This window comes from Brachyistius frenatus, unplaced genomic scaffold, assembly GCF_029030835.1.
Source record: "Brachyistius frenatus isolate BFR_SWC_R1_liver_20210118 unplaced genomic scaffold, ASM2903083v1 Contig_112, whole genome shotgun sequence".
Classification (NCBI taxonomy): domain Eukaryota; kingdom Metazoa; phylum Chordata; class Actinopteri; family Embiotocidae; genus Brachyistius; species Brachyistius frenatus.
Genome location: NW_027210711.1, coordinates 920613 through 941630, shown reverse-complemented (window position 1 = coordinate 941630; position 21018 = coordinate 920613). Strand labels below are relative to the sequence as shown.

At 45.7% G+C, this 21018-nt stretch overlaps 1 protein-coding gene across 3 annotated transcripts; it reads left to right on the top strand.

The window, feature by feature from the left end:
* The first annotated feature begins 846 nt into the window (after positions 1-846).
* Positions 847-12178, top strand: ptger2a (prostaglandin E receptor 2a (subtype EP2)). Of its 3 annotated transcripts, none has more exons than XM_069712741.1 (3): positions 847-952; positions 2712-3572; positions 10814-12178. In XM_069712741.1, the coding sequence occupies exons 2-3, from the start codon at positions 2727-2729 to the stop codon at positions 11093-11095; spliced, it is 1128 nt and encodes a 375-aa protein (XP_069568842.1). In that variant the 5' UTR covers positions 847-952; positions 2712-2726; the 3' UTR covers positions 11096-12178. The 3 variants fall into 3 exon arrangements, with proteins under 3 accessions (XP_069568842.1, XP_069568843.1, XP_069568841.1); XM_069712742.1 differs by having other exon boundaries at positions 2709-3572; XM_069712740.1 differs by having other exon boundaries at positions 2652-3572.
* Positions 12179-21018: the final 8840 nt, after the last annotated feature.

Genomic DNA, 21018 nt, shown 5'->3' with positions numbered 1-21018 from the left:
ATGTAATCTCCACATGTAAGACACGTGAAGGCGGCCAAACACACATCTTTCATGCTGCGGTCAAAAACACATGCTTTGGATGTTTCGGTGTCACGTACGTGGCAGATGAAAGCAGGGCACGCGGACACCCACAGACACAGAGGGCTGCGTAACGTTCCCAAAATATGATGTGATATTATGTCTTTTCTTTCAACCCCTTTTTATTTTTGAAGACTCGGTGTCTCGGTGTCAATGTGCATTTATCTCACTTGCTATTCGAGAAATATTCCTTCAGGGACTTTAAAAGCATTTTACTATCCAAGACACACACACTGAAAGTAACAGGTCCGATATTCATGTCCGTTGGGTGTGAGAACGTCACACAAAAGACATTATGCAATGACGGCAGAATTTTTCTTTGAGACTTTAACTGCATAACATTTCATTATTTAAAAACATATTTTGAAGTGCAGAAAGATTTTGCTCCTACAAAATAAAAGGACTTACTTAAAAAAAAAAAAAATTGAAAAAAAAAAATTAATTGGAATAATTAAAAGGTATAAATTATGAATATATCATTCGCTATATTTGACACCAGGAAGCTGTTTTCAGCGGGGAGGTATTTTCTATTATTGCGAGGCGAGGCTTGCAGCTGACTCGCTCCAGCTTGTGGACAAATGCGGTGGGTGTACCCGTGACGTCACCGCATCGTTCCCTGTACCCGGGGCCCATTCATGCCGCCTCATCAGAGTGGCGCGCGGCTCGCTCACAGCACCTTCAGCCTTAAACCGGAGCGGCTCCACCAAGTGACTCAAACTATATAAAAAAAAAAAAAAAAAAAAAATTAATTAATTAATTTAAAAAAAAAATATTTAAAAACCCGGGAGATATTTCTAAAGTGGTGGGACTCGACCCTGGACTCTGAAAGGCGGAAACAAACGTCCACACTGCGGGGAGCGTGCCACGGGAGGAGGTGAGAGCTTTTATCATGTGTTTGCGTTTCATCGCTGTGAGGTGCAGGCGGATGTTGAGTCCGCGCTGCGCTCCCGTTCTCGATGCAAAACTCCATTTAGAAAATACGCCGGTGTTGGATTTCCTTGCGTACTTGGAAAAAAAAAAAAAAAAAAAAAAAAACAACTCCCCCACAAAACAGTAAAAACTGTCCGAGCTGGACTGGAGCAATTTTATAAGTTTCATTCGGCGCACATTGTATGCATTCATTTCCCCAATCGATTTCAAACTCAGAAACTTCACTCTGCAGATTGCGTTGTCGGCAACCTGGTGCGGTTGCGCTCCCGACAGCGCACATTATGTAAACAAACGAACGCAAAATGTATTTGAAGTTATTTTGCATATGCCTTATACAATTCAAGACAACCGAGATTTGTCAATATGAAAAAGTAATTTGCCCTAATTTTACGAAAAGATATAAATAAAACGTGTCAATAAATCAAATTGACATGTCTGTAAAGTTTTACGGATTTATCCGACGTTTCAAAGTGGCAGACAGATTTCCAAAAACTTCCCCCGACCGGCCACAGCACCTGGACGCATCTGTCACAGCAGTAAACCACGTTTTTGGAGCAGAAAACTAACGTATTCCGTCTGGAGACCTCTACTGCGGCGGGCATCGGTTACGGTGAACGTCTAAGTGAAAGCGAAGGCACGAGTCGTGCAAGCGGAACGGATGTGTAATGATACGCACGCCTGGCTTTAGTGGAAAGAAATATTTCCTCTGCGTAATCCAACATCTGCTCAGACGGGCAGATGAATGGTGTGAAACGAGAGGAACTTGTCAAACAGCAACAACAACAACAACAACAAAAAAAAGTGTGTGTGTGTGTGTGTTTGCTTGTGATATGTGTGAGAACTTGGGCAGCTGTTTTGTAAAACCTGCGGCCGGTCAGCTGATATCTGTGAAGAGGAACAACGTTTGGGATTTCACAAATCCAACACTTGCAACAGAGCAGGCGCTGCAGCGTTGTTGTTGTTGTTGTTTTTTTTTTTAAAGAATATGCTGAATGTTCCCTTTTGTTTGGTTCCCTTCTCCTCTATGTGGGTGCAGTGAGGAAGAGGTCAGCGGGCGCGTCTCCTCAGTGGCGTTGACGTCGAGTCAAAACAGTCCGAAAGTCAGAGAGGTCCGTCGCCACTGCGTCTCCCGGAGCCGACGAGTGGAAGCTAAACAAATTAAAAAAAAGCCGTTTCGGAAATGTTGAAGTGTTGCGCTTGAACGCATCATTCTGTAAAGTTTAGTAAAGAGTAAGCTCAGTAGTGAAACTCCTCGTGTCTGTGGAGGATCCCTGATGTCAAAATGGACATTAGAGTCAACAAAGCAGCTGGAAGAAGGATTGCTTCAACTTCTTATGTTATTTTGAAAAACATCTTGTTTGGCAATTTTTTTTTTTTGCGAGGTGTAAAGTATTTGTTTATTTTAGAATCACTGCTATTGTTATCTGACCTGTTTTGTGGTTGTGATAATATCATATCTTCATGTTTTTGCATGTTTGATCTTTGCCTGTGGACATTTTGAAGCACGTGGAGTCTGTTGCCGTCACATAAAGCGTGCTAAATAAATGACCCGACGACGCGGCAACATGGTGCATTTTCTGTTAACGGGTCGACTGTTGAACCGACTAACCCTCCCGTGTCTTTTCCTCCTCTGGGTTTACCAGGATGGCTGCGGACAACAGCTTCAGGACACGTTTCTGACACTTTTTCTTTTGGTAAAGCAGCGGCGACGTTTTCCGATGAATTCGAGCAACTTCTCCGCGGCGGACCAGGACGATGACACGTGCCACATCAAGCACCACATCGACCCCAAAGAGAGCCCGCTGATCAGCGCCATCATGTTCGCCGCGGGCATCTTCGGCAACGTCGCCGCCCTGCTGATCCTGGAGGTCCGGCGGCGCAGGAACGCCAGGGCGGGCGGCGCGTGGCAGCGGGCGCTGTTCCACGTGCTCATCACGTCGCTGGTGGTCACGGACCTGGCCGGCACCTGCCTGGTCAGCCCGCTGGTGCAGCTGTCGTACGCCCTCAACATGACGATGGTCGGCATGGCGCCCAGATCCCACAGCGTGTGCTCGTACTTCGGAGTCAGCATGACCTTCTTCAGCCTGGCCACCATGTCGCTGCTCTTCACCACGGCGCTGGAGCGGTGCTTCGCCATCGGGTACCCGTACCTGTACAGCCGGCACGTCACCAGGAAGTGCGCCTACGTCACCATCCCGCTGGTGTTCCTGCTGTGCACGTTGTTCTGCCTGCTCCCGTTCGCCGGCTTCGGTAAATACGTGCAGTACTGCCCCGGCACGTGGTGCTTCATCGACATGAACCCGAGGCAGCCGGAGGACCGGGCCTACGCCAACCTGTACGCCACGGTGATGCTGGTGCTGGTGCTGGCCATCGTGGCGTGCAACGGTTTCGTGGTGTACCAGCTGTTCCGGATGTACCAGCGGCGGAAGAGGAACGGCTCGGTGATGGCGGGCGCGAGGTCCAAAAGCGACCGCAGGGCCATGTCGATGGCCGAGGAGGTGGAGCACCTGATCCTGCTGGTCTTCATGACCATCATCTTCATCATCTGCACGCTGCCGCTCGTGGTAAGACGACGCGAACCAACGCACGTTCGGCGTTTCAGCCTCGTTCTGCAGTCGACGTGACTCCACGAGGACGTGCACGCGCAAACTTGGCTGTCAGAAGTAAATCATGGATGAGTTAGAGGCGCAGAGTTCAGGTTCTTCCTCGGTTCGGTGCAAAATGCGCATTTCAGCTGAGATCAGGAAAATTAATCCAGATATGCGTGACACTTTATTTTAGTTGTAGCTTAAAAAAAACAACCTAAATCGACATTTTTGAGAAGACGCTGCTGCAAAGTCGAGCACTTTTTATCGCAACAAAGTAGCTCAAACGAGTTGCTGGTTAATTTTCGGCTGACTAATCCAAAAAAAAAAAAAAAAAATCAATTTACAACGATCTCCAACATCGGCCTTCGAATCGGCTTGGATCCAGAACCTCGTGCACGGCAGATAGTTTGTGCCCGGTGTTCGGAAACATCTTTACAAAACCTAACCGTTAAGGGCCTTCGTATGTCAAAAAGTATTTTGCAACGAGTATAAACACTTGATAAGTCATGCAAATCACTTTCGGTTTATCTGATTTGGAGTCTCCGCTGCAAGTCGAGGACTGAAAGATAAAACTGCTGCGCCGCTTCGAGCCGACTCAACTCTTTATTAGAAGCGTGTCAGATTGTCTTCTCAGATGCAGTTTATTGTCTGAAATGTGACGCGTATCGTATCGGTGATATTTTGTGGAGAGGTAGCGATTCGTAGATCCTACAATAGACCAGTGATGTCAGGTTCGCAGGCAGGAAACAAGTGCATCAGGGCCACTACGTCTCTACGCTTATGCTGCAGCCACAAGTATGAGGACTTCATGTTTAAATATAGATTTAATGACGTGCTAGAAGGTGTACAAGAGCCCTTCAAAGCTCTTGACTTTTTAAACACTAAATTATTTCCAAATGCAGATATACAGATTATTTGACCTTAATGAGTAATAAAAGCTCGTTTCAGAGGAGTTTTTCCAGCCCACTGTAATTATTGGAAAATAATCATTTCCCCCAAAGTGGGCTGTAATGTCTTTCATAAGTACATCCCATACTGTTCTCATTCTGACTGACGGTCTGATCACCGCGGTCATCATTTAATTGAGAGGAGCTGCAGTATGTTGGCTGCGTAAGCTCAGGAAAGAGAGGAAAGGTGTCGAATAAGAAATGAAGATTCAAACACTATTTTCCTTTTCAATTTTCCACATTTCAACATGTCTGGTTTAAGACTGAGGAGCAAATTAAAAGTAAAAGGTGCGACGATACCATCAAATAGAGACAGTATTTTACGAACGGCAGGTTACGCACTACACCGACTAACTACCAGTGACCGTCGGAGAATCCAGGATTTGGTCAGTAATGTCATCAGGAAGCGATTATGGTCGAGTCTGTAATGAGAAGATGGGGGCCGTCTGGCTCCGAAAACTGTAATTATTGAATTTCACGTGTGGCGACGGCAAAAAATGAAACATCTCGTGACCGATGAATACTTTGAAGGACTCAATGATCACTTACCACCGGCTGTTAGACCCACAAATGATAAACTGCGGCGACATTTAACACAACACTGGCCCCGTCGCATCGGAGGAGACGCTGAAGAGAGTTAGATGAGACATAAATACGATAAATATCAACCGCACGACGGGCACGAAGCTTCAGTCAGTAAACTCTGACATATTTCTAAAGTTGTCTGGCGCCGAAAACCCGTTTGGAAAAGAAAGTTGATTCGAGGGAGAAGGTATAGATTCACCCACGTGTGACTCATGGCCATTTACGCCGCCTCAGCCCGACTCTCTCTCTGTGACCACACCGCTCCTGAAAATTTCACTTTGGGCTTCGGGACGGGAAATCGATACGTTTCCCAGCAGTTAAATGTTGTTGTGCACTTTGCAGCAGACGGCAGCAGTTCCGTCTCGGTAATGAGGAGTCAAGGTCTTCGTCCGCGCGGCGACCGCCATACTCTGCATCTGAGCGGCTCAGGATGTGCCGACTAATTCTAGGAGCGTCAACAAACAGACCACACGAACACAGAAACGGATTCCTTTCAAATTTAGTCACTTCACATGAGGGTATTTTTTTTTTGGACACATTAAACATTTGTAGAGGAGCTTGTTTTATTGCTTTAATGCTGATGAATGTAGCGCTAAAGCAGTGAAAGTGGAAGTTTTACATTTACTGGACTGCAGCTGGTTCTTGTCACAGATTCCTCCATCTGATGCGGGCTGTGTGGGCTTCAAATGTGTAGCGACTCGTTTCCAGTGTTTGCCCCGCTGTACGTCGTCGGTAGAGTTTGTGGCTCACGCCCCGAGGAAATTGAAGGATTCTTTTAATTAACGATATGCAAATTATTACTGTCATAGCCGTGTAAAACTTTGCAAAAATGTGGAAAAGCCATAGCAGATGATCAGGAAGTGCCGGAAGTGACCCTATTTGGACGAGATGGGGATCTGACTCCATCTGATCGGAAACCCGCCGATACTACGCCCACGTCCGCCGATAGCTGTAACCTGACTGCACCGCAGGCCTGTCAATCAAACAGACACCCCCCCCCCCCCCAAAAAAAAAACACGGCTTTATGAAGCTTATTTTTTTTTAAATTAATGACGGGATTATTTTCAGATGGACCTCCAGAACACTAATAAGAAGGAACGACACCGAGATAACTGGTGGATAAAACCTATTGACTTTGTATTTCATGAGACGAGTTGAATGGGAGTCTACGGAGGCTTTTTGAAGCCGACCTCTAGTGGCCCTCAGTGGTATTGCAGCTTAAGGCGCTTCTACATCGGCATCATCTTTCAGCCTGCGTCCACTTTTATATGCAGTCTGTGGCTGCAGCTAAATCTTACCATGATTGTGTAAAAAAAAAAAAAAAAAAAAAAACTTGAATCACAAGACAAAAAACTTTGAACTGCCACTTGGCTCTTATTCTTATTATCAAATCCACAGGTGTTCACAGACCACTGCCAGGAGCGAGTTAGTCTGATGGGTCATATAACTGCGCTGTTCGCTGTGTAGCAGGTGAAGGAAGCTGGGATCAGCTTTCCCCCGCGGCCTCATTAGGAGGCTGAATAAAACAGATGACTCGGTACAGTGAGGTCAGACGGAGAGAGGGAAGTCACTGCGAGGTCAAACTGAAGGCCTGAAGATGTTTTGATTTCGCCGTTTGGAAGCGCTGAAAAGGTCTCAGCAACTTTTCTACCCGCTGGTCGTTGCAAGTCATCGTACGCGGGTAGTTTTATTCACTCGGCTGTCTAATTGCATCTTCCGGCTGTTATTCCGTCTTATCCTCCTCCAATCGCACGTCCAGACCCTTTTGCCTCGTCGACATTGCTTTCATCCGTACGTCATAAATCCTCTCGTATAATGCGAGTCATTTGTCATGTGCACTTTGGAGATGGCTTACTTTGCGGCTGTCAAGAGTCACCGCTCCGCTCCTGCCCTCGTGTTTCCACCGAGCGGCCGCGGCAACCTCGTTTCCATTTCGTTGGCCTGCAGGAAGATGGAGAAAACCGTTTACCGTATTTCACTGCGCACACACACGCTAAATGAATCTGCTGAGAGGGATCAGGTCTCTTATTATCAGGCTACATCCAGATTTAAGTCCAATTTGCTTTCCCGTTCCTTTTTTTAAGGATCTCCATCTATTAAAAATAAATAAATAGATAAAATCCAGATTTGACTTGTTCCTCCGTTCGACAAAAGTTTTCAATCACAGCTGATTTCTGCATCAACTCCACACACATGGCATCACACTTTGTATATATTATTTATTTTTTTTTTTTAAACGTATTGTACATTTTTATTTTTTTTAAGTAAATCACATTGAGCTGGCCGATGTCGTCTGGACTGATGGCAGCTTGTTCCGCATCAGTCCAGAGTTCAGCTGATGTTCTGTGCTTCTCTATTTCTGTCTTCAAGGATCCAGCTGATGTGTTTTGGAGTTTAATTATCCAACTCTCAGCCAGCAGAATCGACAGAAATCTGCTTCTCATGAAAGGCAACTTCATAAAGCTGCATACAGTACGAAAAGGGCCCGAGGGGTTAGCGTGACACGCAACATCAGCCAAAGAGGGCGGGGGCTTGATTAAGGCTTTTAAAAAGGTGTTTCGATATTTTGCTTTGAGGCTTGCGAGCTTTCCCCGAGTCGACACGTTCAAACATTCAACTACTTGTGCATTATTTATGAAGAGCTTTATATAAACACAAGCTAGCAATGTGATACCACAGTTTGAGGTCAGGGCATCACACACGAGACACACACACACACACACACACACACACACACAGGATGGGATTGTGTTACATTTCTCGTCCGATATGAAACAGATGATGTGCTTTCAGTGCGATGCGCCTCCGGTTATCTCAGAGAAGCACTGACATTTAAGGAAGCTGTGAAAAAGTGCGGCGGTGGAATTTACAATGCAGTTTCAGGGCCGGTCTTCCTGCGTGTGAATAAAAAGGTCTCCGGATGTGAACCCGGAGGTGAAAATATCATCGCCTCTGACTCCGGTATTCGATCGGCACGCAGTTCACGTAATCGAACAAAACTCTTGTGCCAGAAAATGAAAGTGAAACAGACGACGCCTCACAGACTTTTCGCATTAACACTTTTATTACACTTCCTGTCGGTGTGCGGAGAGGGGAGTCGGATTTTACGGCTCGGTCTGCCTCCACACACACAGCGTCAGGACTGAATCACAGTGACGACCCTGTGTTCTTCTGTACGGGAGGATATCGGGATTACTCTATTCTGTGTTGCAGAATTCCTTTAGCGTTTGGGAAAATCTGGAAAAGTCAACAGTGTTTTTACGCCTCACAGCTCCTTCAGCAAAGACGCTTCTACGGCAACGGCCCCGCGGCTGCACTGCGCAACAGGAAATGACGCGCTAATTGTTGCAGCAAACCGTTGCCGTCTCAGCAAATTGGCTGCTTAATAATCAGTTCGGAAGAAAAGTGTAGAAGTGGAAGAGAAAGTTCTGTTTGTGAGAAATTCCAAGAAAAAGTGAAAAAAAAAAAGGGTGTTTGGCAGGCAGGAAGTGAATAAGAGATATTCTGCCATCTGTTGAGGTCACTTCTCCTTCACATTTCACTCTTTAAAAGTATATATTGTTCCTCTGTGACCCCCAGAGAGAACGGCAGCAGACATTTCTAAACCTGCGAACTAGTCACGGCTTCCATGGATTGTACTCACGCTGGTTCCCAACCTTGGGACCATCGGCTGAAGGGGAACTCGCTGCTTTCTTGTCGCAGCCGGTGTTTGAGTCTCAGAGGAGGAACTGATCGGAGAAATCTGCGGCTCATTCTTGACCTGAGGGGCGCTACTAAAAAAAAAAAAAAAAAAAAGAAACGAAAAAAGAGCTGCAACCAAACGGTCAAAGACTTTGTTATTAAGCAGTTATTGATCAGATCAGGGTTAGCAAGAACACACGTCGCTACCGTGTGTGTGTGTGTGTGTGTGTGTGTGTGTGTGTGTTGGTTAATGAGGTGGAAAGTTCTCCCCCTTCCCGCTCTTGTATTTTTGTGGATGAAGGCTAAAAGTTGAAGGAAAGGGCAGCCGAAGCCATTTACAACCAGCATTCCTCCGTCTGCTTCGCTCCACCTGTGGACTCGCACTCCCACAATGCATTTCACACCAACCGGCGGTAGTGTATTTGGAGGCCAGGCTCGAAGCGGACAGAAATAAATGGCATTAATACCGAAAACAATCCTTCCCTGCGCTCCGAATCGAGTAGCATTTCTTTTTACCGTCAGTACGTACCGCAGCTACCTGTAAAAAGCACGTACTGCTTGCGTGTAGTATGTGCACAATCGGGGCATACTGCGCTTTGAACTTTGACCCCCTTGGTCATACTACATTAAAAGGAAGCTCAATTGAACACATAAAAAATTTCAGGGTAGCTGCAGTACGGACTAAAAGTAAAAAAAAATTAAAAAAAATGTTCTGGCCTATTACGTAGCGTGTTCGTATTGGATACTGGACCGCAAGCGCTTGTTTTACGAGACGGATTCCTTCATTAAATGCGCGTCTTTGTGTGTAAAGTCTCTCAGCTGGATATCAGCATGGGAACTTCTATCTGGCTCTAACCTCAGCATTCAACATCTGCCTCTCAGCTTCCCCTAAAAAAAAAAAAAACACAGAATACACACACACACACGCACACACACACACACACGCACGCATCTTCGGCGATGGGTTTGCCTCCGTCGTCCGTCTGAAAGGCAAACAGAGCGACGCCGAGACTAATTCAGATCTCATTTGTGATTGAGGAGATTTACTGCGTGCTCTGTAAACATCCTGTGTGTGTGTGTGTGTGTGTGTGTGTGTGTGTGTGTGTGAGGGGTGCTGCTATCTGCCTCGGAGGGGATCAAATCAGGGGGGGGGGAGCTTCTCTTTTCGGACTTTTTACGACATTAATTATGACGCTGCGTTGAGAAAAGACTTCCACTAATACACAAAGTAAACACTCTTCCGACTGTCAGAATGGGATTGAGTGACGACTGTAGACAGCTGCGGCCATTTTATTTGATTTTTTTTTTCTTTTTTTTTTCAGCACGTTGATTATAATCTGCGAGGTCACACCGTGAAATAAAGCTGAATAATGAGGAAATAACTATTTGATTGCTATCAGCTATTTAATTACTTTGAGCGTGACCGAGTTTCATCGTTTCATAATCAGTGTATAGATATGTGTGCACGCTGCATTGAAGGTTGTTTCCAGCAGCTGTAGACCTCAGGGTAGCTTGGAAACTATTGGAGCAGCCTTTAACCAATTAGAACTGACCATATGTCACCAGGCTGTAAACAACAGAAAGCCTCCTCCTCCTGTTTACTCTCTTTAATACTTTTAGTATGTCTGGAGGACAAGCAGAGAGAAACTGTGGCTGAATCCAAACGTACATGATGTTGAACAGGACTATGAAGCCAGTTATCCTCCGTTACAAGTGGGGAGCGATTCTCCGTTTATCACATGCATCTTTCACGCCATCTTGTCAGCTGACTGCCTTCATGTACGGGCTGCATTACTGTTCTGCTGAGCCGGCAGGATGTGAAAAAACATCGGCTTCCTCAGGATAGTGACATTTAACTTTAACCAATCGAAGCATGCGTGATGAGTCCGACCTCCCATAAGCAGATGGCTTTCTCCATCTTATGGACGTATAACCGGGCTGTTGGCTGGGGTGTGGCCGAGTGTCTTGACCGTGTCCTCGCTCTCTCTCTCTCTCTCCTCTCAGATTCGGGTGTACATCAACTCCATCGCGAGCCGCGGCGAGTCCCACGGCACGGACCTGATCGCCCTGCGCTTCATCTCCGTCAACTCCATCCTCGACCCGTGGGTCTTCATCCTCCTCTCCCCCAGCGTGCTGCACTTCTGCTGGGCCTCCGTGGCCCGGGCCCCCCTGGGGATGTCGCGGGGCTCCGTGTGCAAGTCGTCGCTGGCGAAGGACAACGTTCACCTGGAACTGTCGCGCACGGCGCCGTACACCGAGCATTGTCACGTGGCGGAAAACGCGTGACCGCATCTCATGATGTATGTTGATCGGACGCGGGATTGGAAAGCGTTGTTCTCCCGCGTCAGGCGGCGGAGGTTCGGTGTGGGTCCGCGGCGTCTCTCCAACGCGGGCGGGCCCCCCCCCTCTCCCCCCGCCACCGAACTGATTCCCAACATCCGGCCGCTTCTTGTCCACCGTGTGGCGTTTCAGCTGAGTGTGCGCGTGTCGAATGCACACCGACGTGTCGTCGCCTCCTTCGCACGCTTTTGTATTTCACGCCTGCGGCCCGGGTGAACAAAGGCTGCTGATGGGAACCGTGGCGATGAAGTGGAAGGCAAACTGCGAATGTTTGCTCGGATGTGAAGCGCGACGCGACACGCCGGAGACGTTCGTCTGTCGGCGAGTAAAGGGACCGGGGCTGACCTGCCAAATTCAAGACAAACAACAACAACAACAACAACAACAACAACAGATCACCTGGGCTCACGATGCTCGCGTAGGAAGTTGTTTTGGTTGGAAATTCACGTCACCGATGACTCTGAAAAGAGGATGGAGATCATTTAGTCATTTAGAAACACGCGTTTCTACGTGTGTTAATTACTCATTTGGAGCCCTCCTTGTCATCGACCCCAGACTTTAACCTCTTGGGTTTGCTTTGGTAACCTCTAATCCTGCCGTCCTACCACATTGCTGCCAGAGAGGTCAAAGGTCAAGAAGCCTGGTTGGGGGGCGGGGGTGGATTGGTTTACAGAAGATGTCCAGATTTCACTCAGGGAGTTGATGGGAGATAATACACACTAAAAAAAAAAAAAAAAAAAAAAAAAGGTTTTACTGACGGGCATGATTTCATGTGGATGTGCATGTTACACTACTGCTTCTTAATATTAAGTAACAGCGGATCAGTGTTGTCAGATTTCAGGTTATCATCGTAATGCTTGTGATGCGCTGCATTGATATGAAATGATTCGAGGAACTTTTTAAAAGGGTACCTCCTCCAACGACAAAATAACGTTGAGATCGCGTCATCCGTGTGTTAATTATGAAAACAAAAGCACGGTGTCACTTTTGAAATGAATATACAGTACACTGCGGCTCGAATTAATGCGGCTAATTGATGCGAATTAATGCGGCTTATTTCATCGAGTGTTACAGTAATTGTGTCACATGGGGGAAGTAATGCTACTTGCGGCTAAGAACACCACAGCCTATCTTTAACTCTCTACGAAGGAGTTGTGAACTGTTTAGAAATACATTTTAAATGATTTGATGGCATATATGTTGTCGATATAAATGGGGAAAAAAAAGTAGCGTAGTTTGTTTTAGAAATCAGTTTTCTTTGTAAGACCGAACTCTTGCCACACGTTTCCCCCGAGTATCGTTATTTTATGACACTTGGCAGATATCTTGTCCTTCCACACGGCCTCAAAGTTATTCGGAAAAAAGCTATAATATGACTGACTTTAGAGAGTAAAGCGCCATTTCAACTGCACTAGTTTTACAAGCGACTTGAAATGTTACTTTTATTAAATATCTTTAGGGGCAAAAGATGTTGGTTTTTTTTAAACTGATGGTGAAATGTTTCCAGTTGGGTTACCGTGGAAACGCAGGCACGCTTTCAGGTGTTGCGATGGTCGGCCGCTCGCCGACCCAACACGTCATAACATAACCGCGGAGTCGCTTCCAACGAAATCGCCGAAGTTAAAGGACTACTTAGTGACCCGGAGAGAAGAAAAAAAAAAAAAGCAGGTCGCTTTTTCTCCACTATGTTTTGTCAATTACACAACAACGGTTACCGTGACAGCGTCTCTTCATTTAAAATGAAGCAGGCCCAAGAAAAATAAGCTACTACGAGTGTTCTGCGCGACTATGAAGAAAAACACTCGAACCGGGGCGACGGCGTGACCCCGGTTTGGTGTGCAGAGGGGGGAGAAAAAAAAAACCTGTTCTCACGAGTGCGTGAGCACCACGTGACTTCAAAGCCTGAGAAAGGGAAATGCATCAACGGTATTATTTATGGTGCGGTGAGAGAAGAGCGGTTTATTACCTCTGCTGCTCTATTGTTGGTTCTCACGAATCAGCATCTAAAAAATTAGGGGTTCGCGACAGCGACTTGCCGCTTCCTGTCGAGTGCGAGTTCAGCTTCTGTGTGTGTGTGTGTGTGTGTGTGTGCGCGCGCGCGCTGCGGGCTTTTTCCTGTTGTGGTTTTGAGAAGCGTGCACGTATGTGTGCATGTGCGCAACAGACAGCAGATGTAATGTAAATGTAATGATGTCAAACCTGAATGCTACCTACCTGGATGTTACCTGTACTCTGTAATTACGTACTTTACATAGAAAACTGAATGCACTGAGCACACGGGTGTGTGCGTGCGCGTGCGTGTTTTATGGCTTGTGTAAATAAACATCTCATTCGCCAAATATTCTGTCGAATCTGCTTTGTAGCCCCTCCCCCCCCCCCCACCACACACAGCTTGAATAATGTTCCCTCTCTGTAGAATACCACCACATCAGTCTATGAATGCAAACAGGAAGTCTCGACTTTTGAGTTCTTATTTGTTTCGTTCGAGGCAACAGTTTTATGATCCTAAATGTGAGCCGCACCATTGAGACAAAAAAAACATTTTGTTTAGGTGTTTTTCTTCGGGGCCAGACAGGCTAAAAAGGGGATTTTAAATGTGCACTTAGCAGCAAAAAGTAACCAGTAGTCCACTGTCTTGGTAATCCAATCGCAATATTGCTATTAGTTGAGACAGCAGCACACTTACGAATGTAGTAAACTGCAGATACACATCGCAACTGAATGACCCGAACGGAAACACGCGGACGTTGTACACGCTGCTGCAGTCAGCGGAGCTTCCTCTCTACGGCGGATCAAATACATAAATGTGTTTTAAAAAAATAAAACCACCATATTCACCAAAACCAAGAAAAGAAAATGCGAGGAGAAGGAAAACAAACACTCTAGGTGTTGTCTATCAGATGTCAAGAGTTTTTTTTTCTTTTTTCTCTCTCCTCTCACCGTCAGTCACCGAACGTGATATAATTCAATTCATCGGGAGTTATGATCCAACGCCACCACCCATCTCTCCTCCTCCTCCTCCTCCTCCTCCTCCTCCCGCTGCTGCTCTCTCGCCATCCTGCAAATGACTCCTCTCGTCTTCCTCTCCTGCAACAACAAGCCGAGAGGCCTCTTTGGCATCGGGACCTGCTGGGAACCCGGCTGATGTGTGTGCTGAAGTGCAATCTGCTGCGTGTGGCGCAACGACAACGAGTCTGGTCTCACGGCAACAGCCGAGATGCTCCCGATTGACTTCTCCTAACAGATAAGTGCGGACGTGACGACGCTGGAGCTCCTGACCGGCATCTGTCTTCCAGTTTGAGCTCACGCGATAGAGACTTCCTGTGTCCCTGCATGCTTTTTATATGAGTCATGGATCTCCGTCATATAAACAAAAGGCAAATTCTGACACCTCTCCAACGGCTTCGTAAGAATTGTGTTTCTTGCATGGATATAGAGTGTTTTTGCTGCAGTTGCATTTCACTGCATGTCTCAAATGGAGGTGAAAAGAAAAGAGTCAGAAAGCGACCATATTTGGGCGAGCTGGGGGGAGGAGCCAGCGGTGGAGCTGACCCGATCCGATTGGAAACCCGTCGATACTAAGCCCCGCCCAGTTGTATGTTAATTATCAAATGAACAAGCGTTTGGGAGCACAGTTGTCGTAGTAACCAGGTCAGAAGTAAGACGTGAGACACCGAACGCCAGCGACAACGATATCCTCCATCTACGGCATCATTTGATGCCATTTCCCTCTACAATTACCCATAATTCTCGCTTATGATGCTCGCTTTCTGTCAATTAACGTCCCGCCAATAAATAATTAACGTCCAAGCGACAGAGCAGACATCAGGAACACATGAACCTTAATGAAGTTTACTCCACGCAATTGATTAGTTGATTAATTAATGCTGTCTGGTTAATTGGATGATCTCTTGAGTTGTGATGAGGTCAGAGGAAGGAAGGAAGTGTGTGTTGAGTGCGTGTCATTCCAGATAGTGGCAGCATGATGTTGGCGATTGCAGTTAGGTGTTGCAGCGTTCGGTGGGCGGGGCTTAGTGTCGTCGGGTTTCCAATCACATGGAGGCAGATCCACGGCGTGTTCTGCACGGCTGCAAACGCCCTCAGCCGAGACTTTGGTCCGATTTCCGGCCGGGCGTCTTACAGCACGTCACTCCTCTGCTCTTTTTCAAAACGTTTCCTGTCTGTTTCTAATAAAAGGCCCCCCAAAAAAATGATCTTTAAAAATAAAAAATAAAAAAATTGGGGCGGCTGAAGAGGCATCATTTTTTTTTTAATTTTTGTTTTACAAATGAGCAGGAAATGACGATGACTCAGATGAGATCTGACATGCAACTTTTTTTTTTCCCACATCTGAGATTGAGGAAACCCGACGCGAATCACAACGGTCTTGTGGCTTTGCAGCCAACGTTTTGTTTTTCATTTCGAGCCAAGTTACTTCATCCTTTCTTTCCATCTCATTTCTGCCAGCCAGCTTTTTAGCAGTCACAACAGGCTGCAGACATGGCCAATTTCCATCCATTTAGTGAGGAAGAATCAGTATTATTTAATGATTCAAACGCGATTACGGGAAAAACTTGAGAGCTGAGGCGGCTGAAGTGGTTTTAGCGACACGAAGATGCTTCAGTTTCAGTGTGAGCGCTGAAAAAAAAACCAACCACATTTTATTGAAAAATCAAGTGAAAAGTCATTCAGTTCGAAGAATTATTGAAAGGTTTAACAGGAAGCCCTGTGGCTGTGACTTGTTTTCTTTTTGAAGTTTCTGAAAGTCAAACTGATTTCCAGGTAAACAAGTTTCAGTCAGACTTTCGGTATGATGAACTCGTGAATGTGACACCTTACACACTCGAGCTGTTGATGAATGATAATACTTTCAGAAACACATTCGAATCATCTTGGCTTCTGAGGAAAAAAACACGGTGAGGTAAATGAAAACGTTTCACCACAGTAAGGGGGGTTGAGGGGGGAGGGGGGTGAACAAGCTAGAACAAGATGCAGATCAGCACTGTGACTGATTTCACTGTGAAGAGACGCCCACGTTTTAAACTTTTCAACTCTTGCAGGAGATAAAAAAATAAATAAAAAACCTGTTGAACTCACAAGGTTGCAGATAAACCGTCACTGCGATTGAGAAGCTAAGACCTCTGTTTTGGTGTGACAGAACTACTATCATTTGGTCCCCATTTTCAAACCTCCTTCCCAGCTGGAAGTTTTTAATGCAAAAAAAAAAAAAAAAAAAAAAAAGTGTTGATAATATTATGCAATGGTCTCAGTCATGTTTTCAGCATGAACAATGTTATTAAAATGAACGTACTCTAATAAAAAAAAAATGCCAATATAAATACCTCGTGTTGACATTTTATGAATATCTTCAGTGTTTTTAGAGAACGTAATTCTACCTTCAAGAAGAACATTCAGGGAATGACACAAACGTTGGCACATGACTACAACATGACATCATTTCTTCCAGGAGAAAAAAAAAACCATAAATGACTTATTTGGGCAAAAGACATGAAATAATAAAGAAGACCGTCTATTTATCCTCCATCAACAAAAGCTTTAAACATGCTCTCAAAGAGTTTTACAGTTCGCACTCGCAACGACGCAGCTGCTCTGCAAGGTGCATCAGGAGCAAATTAGGGTTCGGTGTCTTGCCCGAGGACACTTCAGGGATCGAACCACCGACCTTACGATCGGTGCGCAAACTGCTCTAACAACCTGAACCGCACGGGAAGCTTAAGCGGCTTCGTAAAATCGAATTTGTTGAGATACCAAGAAGGAAAAGAACCATTTTGACATGCGATTTAAACATGAGAATCCCTGTTCTTCTTCTCTACTTCCCGGTACAGCAGCCGTCCATGAAAAACACCAACAGCACGGCGTCACGTACTCGAGGGTAAAAAAAAAAAAAAAAATCCCCCATGTCATGCCTGGTGGTTCAACATCTGTTTCGCGTCTCCCTGTCTGAGCTTCTGATTGGCTGAGGAGTTAAGACTTGGTGAAAACAAAAATGACTCCTTTGTCTGATACGGAATTTCAGCTTCAGACATCAGAGGTGGTCGTGTTAAAGCTGCTGCGACGGAGCGCGCAGACCGGGAGGGGAGCTTTCTGTAAGGAGTTATCAGCGTCTGCAGCGAGGTGACGTACGAGACGCGACTGACGCCTCGCTGCAAACTGTGCCTTCACGCGCCTCAGAGTCGAAAGCGTCGCTCCGAAGGACGCCGCCCGGCGGCCTCCGACTCCGCTCTGTTCGCTGCTCCTTCTCACATTTGCCCGTCACAGACACAGATTTACATTTCTGACGTAAAAAAAAAAAAAAAAAAAAAAAAAATGAAAGGATGTGAACAATTGAAGATACCTGAAGGGCGACACGGGTTTCATGACACATCCGCCCATCCACCCACTGAAGTCCTGCCTGAAGTGACTATTGAGTAATCAGATGGGGGAAGATCGAAGGCTGACTTCTATCGTGAAACCGCTTCCTGCGCAAACCACAACTCTCCTCCGTGCTCGCCCCAGATCTCGCCCCAGATCTCGCCCCAGATCTCGCAGATAACAAAACGAGAGGCAGAGAGAGAGTCGAAGCGAGCGGGGGGCGCGATGAGGCAGCGAGGGAGCACTCGGCGGCCGCAGAGGGATTTCCCCCTGCGGCCGGACTACAGAGAACAAAAACCAGAGGGGAGGATTGCCCAACTCGTAAATGTCCACCGTTATGCACATAAGAGATGACAAACAGTCCCTGCAGCACGCGGGCGTTTCCTCCCCCGCTACAGTCACGCAATGTGAACGTTTGGGTCGGAGAAATATGAAATCGGAGGGCTCCGTGGTCAAAACGTTCACAGCTGGAGCTGCGTGGGCACACGTGAGGTAACGACGCCTGGTGTCACTTGTTGGAAACGAGGCTGCAGTCCGGCCGGCTTCTCAGCCGGTCCGACTGAACAAAAAAAAACAAAAAAAAACACACACAGCAGCAGCAGGAATATTTCAACAGGCTTCCAGAGATAAAGGTGAAAAGGAAATCCAGACTAAAAATGCTCTTCCTCAATCAACCCTCGGAGCCCAATACACAAACGCTGCGCACGCGCGTGTAAAAAAATAAATAAAAATAAATACAGGATAATAGAAAAGTGTTATGCTTTGACACGAGCTTGATTTGAGTGTTACAACTATGAAGACGAGTCCATTTTAGACTCTATTTCGATGCAGTAGGAGGATTTGAACATTAATACTAGCCAGAGGTGCGTTCTTGGGGTGTAAAAACAACAGCAGAAGTCTGTTAGCGATATGGAAACGGGACTGGGGGACGGAAGGGGGGGGGGGGGGGTTACATCTTGTAGGGCAGAGATATGAAGCAGCGAGATTATGGGAGCTAAAGTTCCCCGGAGGAGGAGTGGCACTGAGCAAAACAATCTTTAACTGGGAGAGAGTGCACGATTATTCTTGGTTGAGAGGTCACGACGAAGTTTTCTCTTTATTCCTGAAAACAAAACGTTGTTGTTTTTTTTTGTTCCTTTATCCGTCGTGCACTTTATTTCTGTATTGTAATTGTGACCTGTTTTATGTTTGTTGTTATCTACGGTACTGGAGTTATTGTTGCCGAGACATTCGGCCCGGAACATAAAAATCCCACAACCCGCGTTTAAATTATGAAAACGTGTGCACAGCGGGACAAAACAGAACTGATATCATTACTGTCAAAGAGACCCGGCAGAAGACAGCCATCTCCATTCACAATAACAGACGATAGTTTGACATGTTCCTGGCAGGTATTTATACTTATGGATACCGATAAGAAGAAGAAGCCGTCGATGTTAAATGTTGGAAGAATAACTTCTTGCACTCTAACGGCAGATAAAAAGAGCTGAAGTGACAGAAGTGTGTTTGCAGAGATGGAGCTGTACGCGCGCGCGCACACACACACACACACACACACACACACACACACACACACACACACACACACACACACACACACACACACACACACACACACTCCCTCCTCCCCCCCACTACCCCACAGGATACACAGATACCCAGGATGCATCTGTTCAGGGAGGAAAAATAGAAACGCAGGACTACTGAACTTTATAATACACGCATGTATGTATGAGTCTGGGACGCCGGCCGAGGCAACAACAAGTGTCTAAAGTTGACGCGGTGAAAGGTGTGTGTGTGTGTGTGTGTGTTTTTTGAAAGTTGACAGGGGGAGAAGTCAACAGTCTGGACGAGGAATGTCCTCTCTGCAGCTAAAGAAAATAAATAACGTCAGCTTTCATCGTTACTTCATAGACGGCGCTGAGGAGCACGTGTGTGTGCGTGCAGATCACGAGCCGAGGAGCATCTTCTCAACTAAACAGTCATTTCTAAAAAAAACAAAAACAAAAAAAAAAACTGTTTTACCAGGCGAAAGAGGAGAATTTAGAAAAAACATGAAAAACTTTCATTCGGTGCCGTTGGAAATGTCCACATCCCACGTGGCGACGACCACGCGGGGGAAAAAGTCGTAAGAAACCTCACTGCAAACAGAAAACAATGAAGACAAAGAAAAAGTGAGGAGTGTTTAGAAAAGACAGGAGTTAAAACAGCGACTTGTAAAAATCTTTCTCGACAAAATATCAACCCATTTCTTTTGAACTTTTTTTTTTACAATATTTTTGGGGCGAAGGGAAATTTCCTCCACCGTACAAAAGACCTGAAACTACCAGAAAGAATCGCAAAAACGGATGTTTTCTGACTGACAGGCGTCTTGTGAGAAGCGCCGCGGCGACGAGCCCGTAAATGTGGAAATAAATACCGACCGAGGAACCTCACGACTGCCTGGCAGTCGTATCTATGGAGACACAAATGAGTTTCACGGTCATTGTTGTGTCTGAATTCCCCTGCAAAAAAAAACAACAACAACAAAAAAAAAACATTTATCTCTGCAGGTCTGAGCTCGTTCAGTTTCACTGTAAAGATGTTGCAACACTCCTCCTCGGTCTTTCTTTCCGAGCTGCACTCATCCACATCGCCATGGCGACAATGTTCAGATCTCGTTAATTGTATGAAGCACCCACACAAACAAAATGTAGTCAACGCTCATCAGACAAGTCATTTGACTTGTAATTCATGCATCAATAAACAACATTGTAACTTTAGATGCTTTATTAGCTTCTTATCAGTAAGTTCAAAAAGCAATAAAGCTTTTTATATTTAATCATTACATATAGTTTTCCCATTTTCGTGACCGCATTTACAGTCTGTTGAGGCCAGCTACAAAAGTGAAATCATAAAACTACAGCAGACGAAGCAGATCATGTTTATTATCTATTTAATATACTGTAGCGTCGCTGTATAAACCAGTCGGTGGTTGAAGTTAGCAGCCAACGTGACATAGAAGGTTTTAGTTTAGATTCTTATAGATTATAAGAGGCGTGTTTCTGGTAGAAAAAAAATTAAATAAGCTCAAGAAAGATGAAGAAAATATGACATTTTTAAACGTATTAGGTTTTCTAATTTGATCAATTGTTGACAAACTAGAGGAAGGACCTGTTCTTCTTTTTATGGCCCATTTTAAATGATATAATAAACATGATCTCCTGATGTTTTCAGATACTTTGCTCTGTTACTCCACAGTTCGGTTTCCTGCCACAATACATTTGTTTTCTAAATTCCCTTTTAAACATGACATCACTTTTTTTTTGTTCGACCTACTTGGACGTTGAGATTGGACGACTCCACTAATTTGGAAATTTCTCATTTCCCGCAAATATTCGTACGATTCACAAGACACAACTTAAGACGACGATTGCGGGACATTTCCTGATGTCACGAAGCGTCACACCCTCGACGTATCGCCTTGTTAAGTGATCCTGAGTCATCGCTTTGTTGCA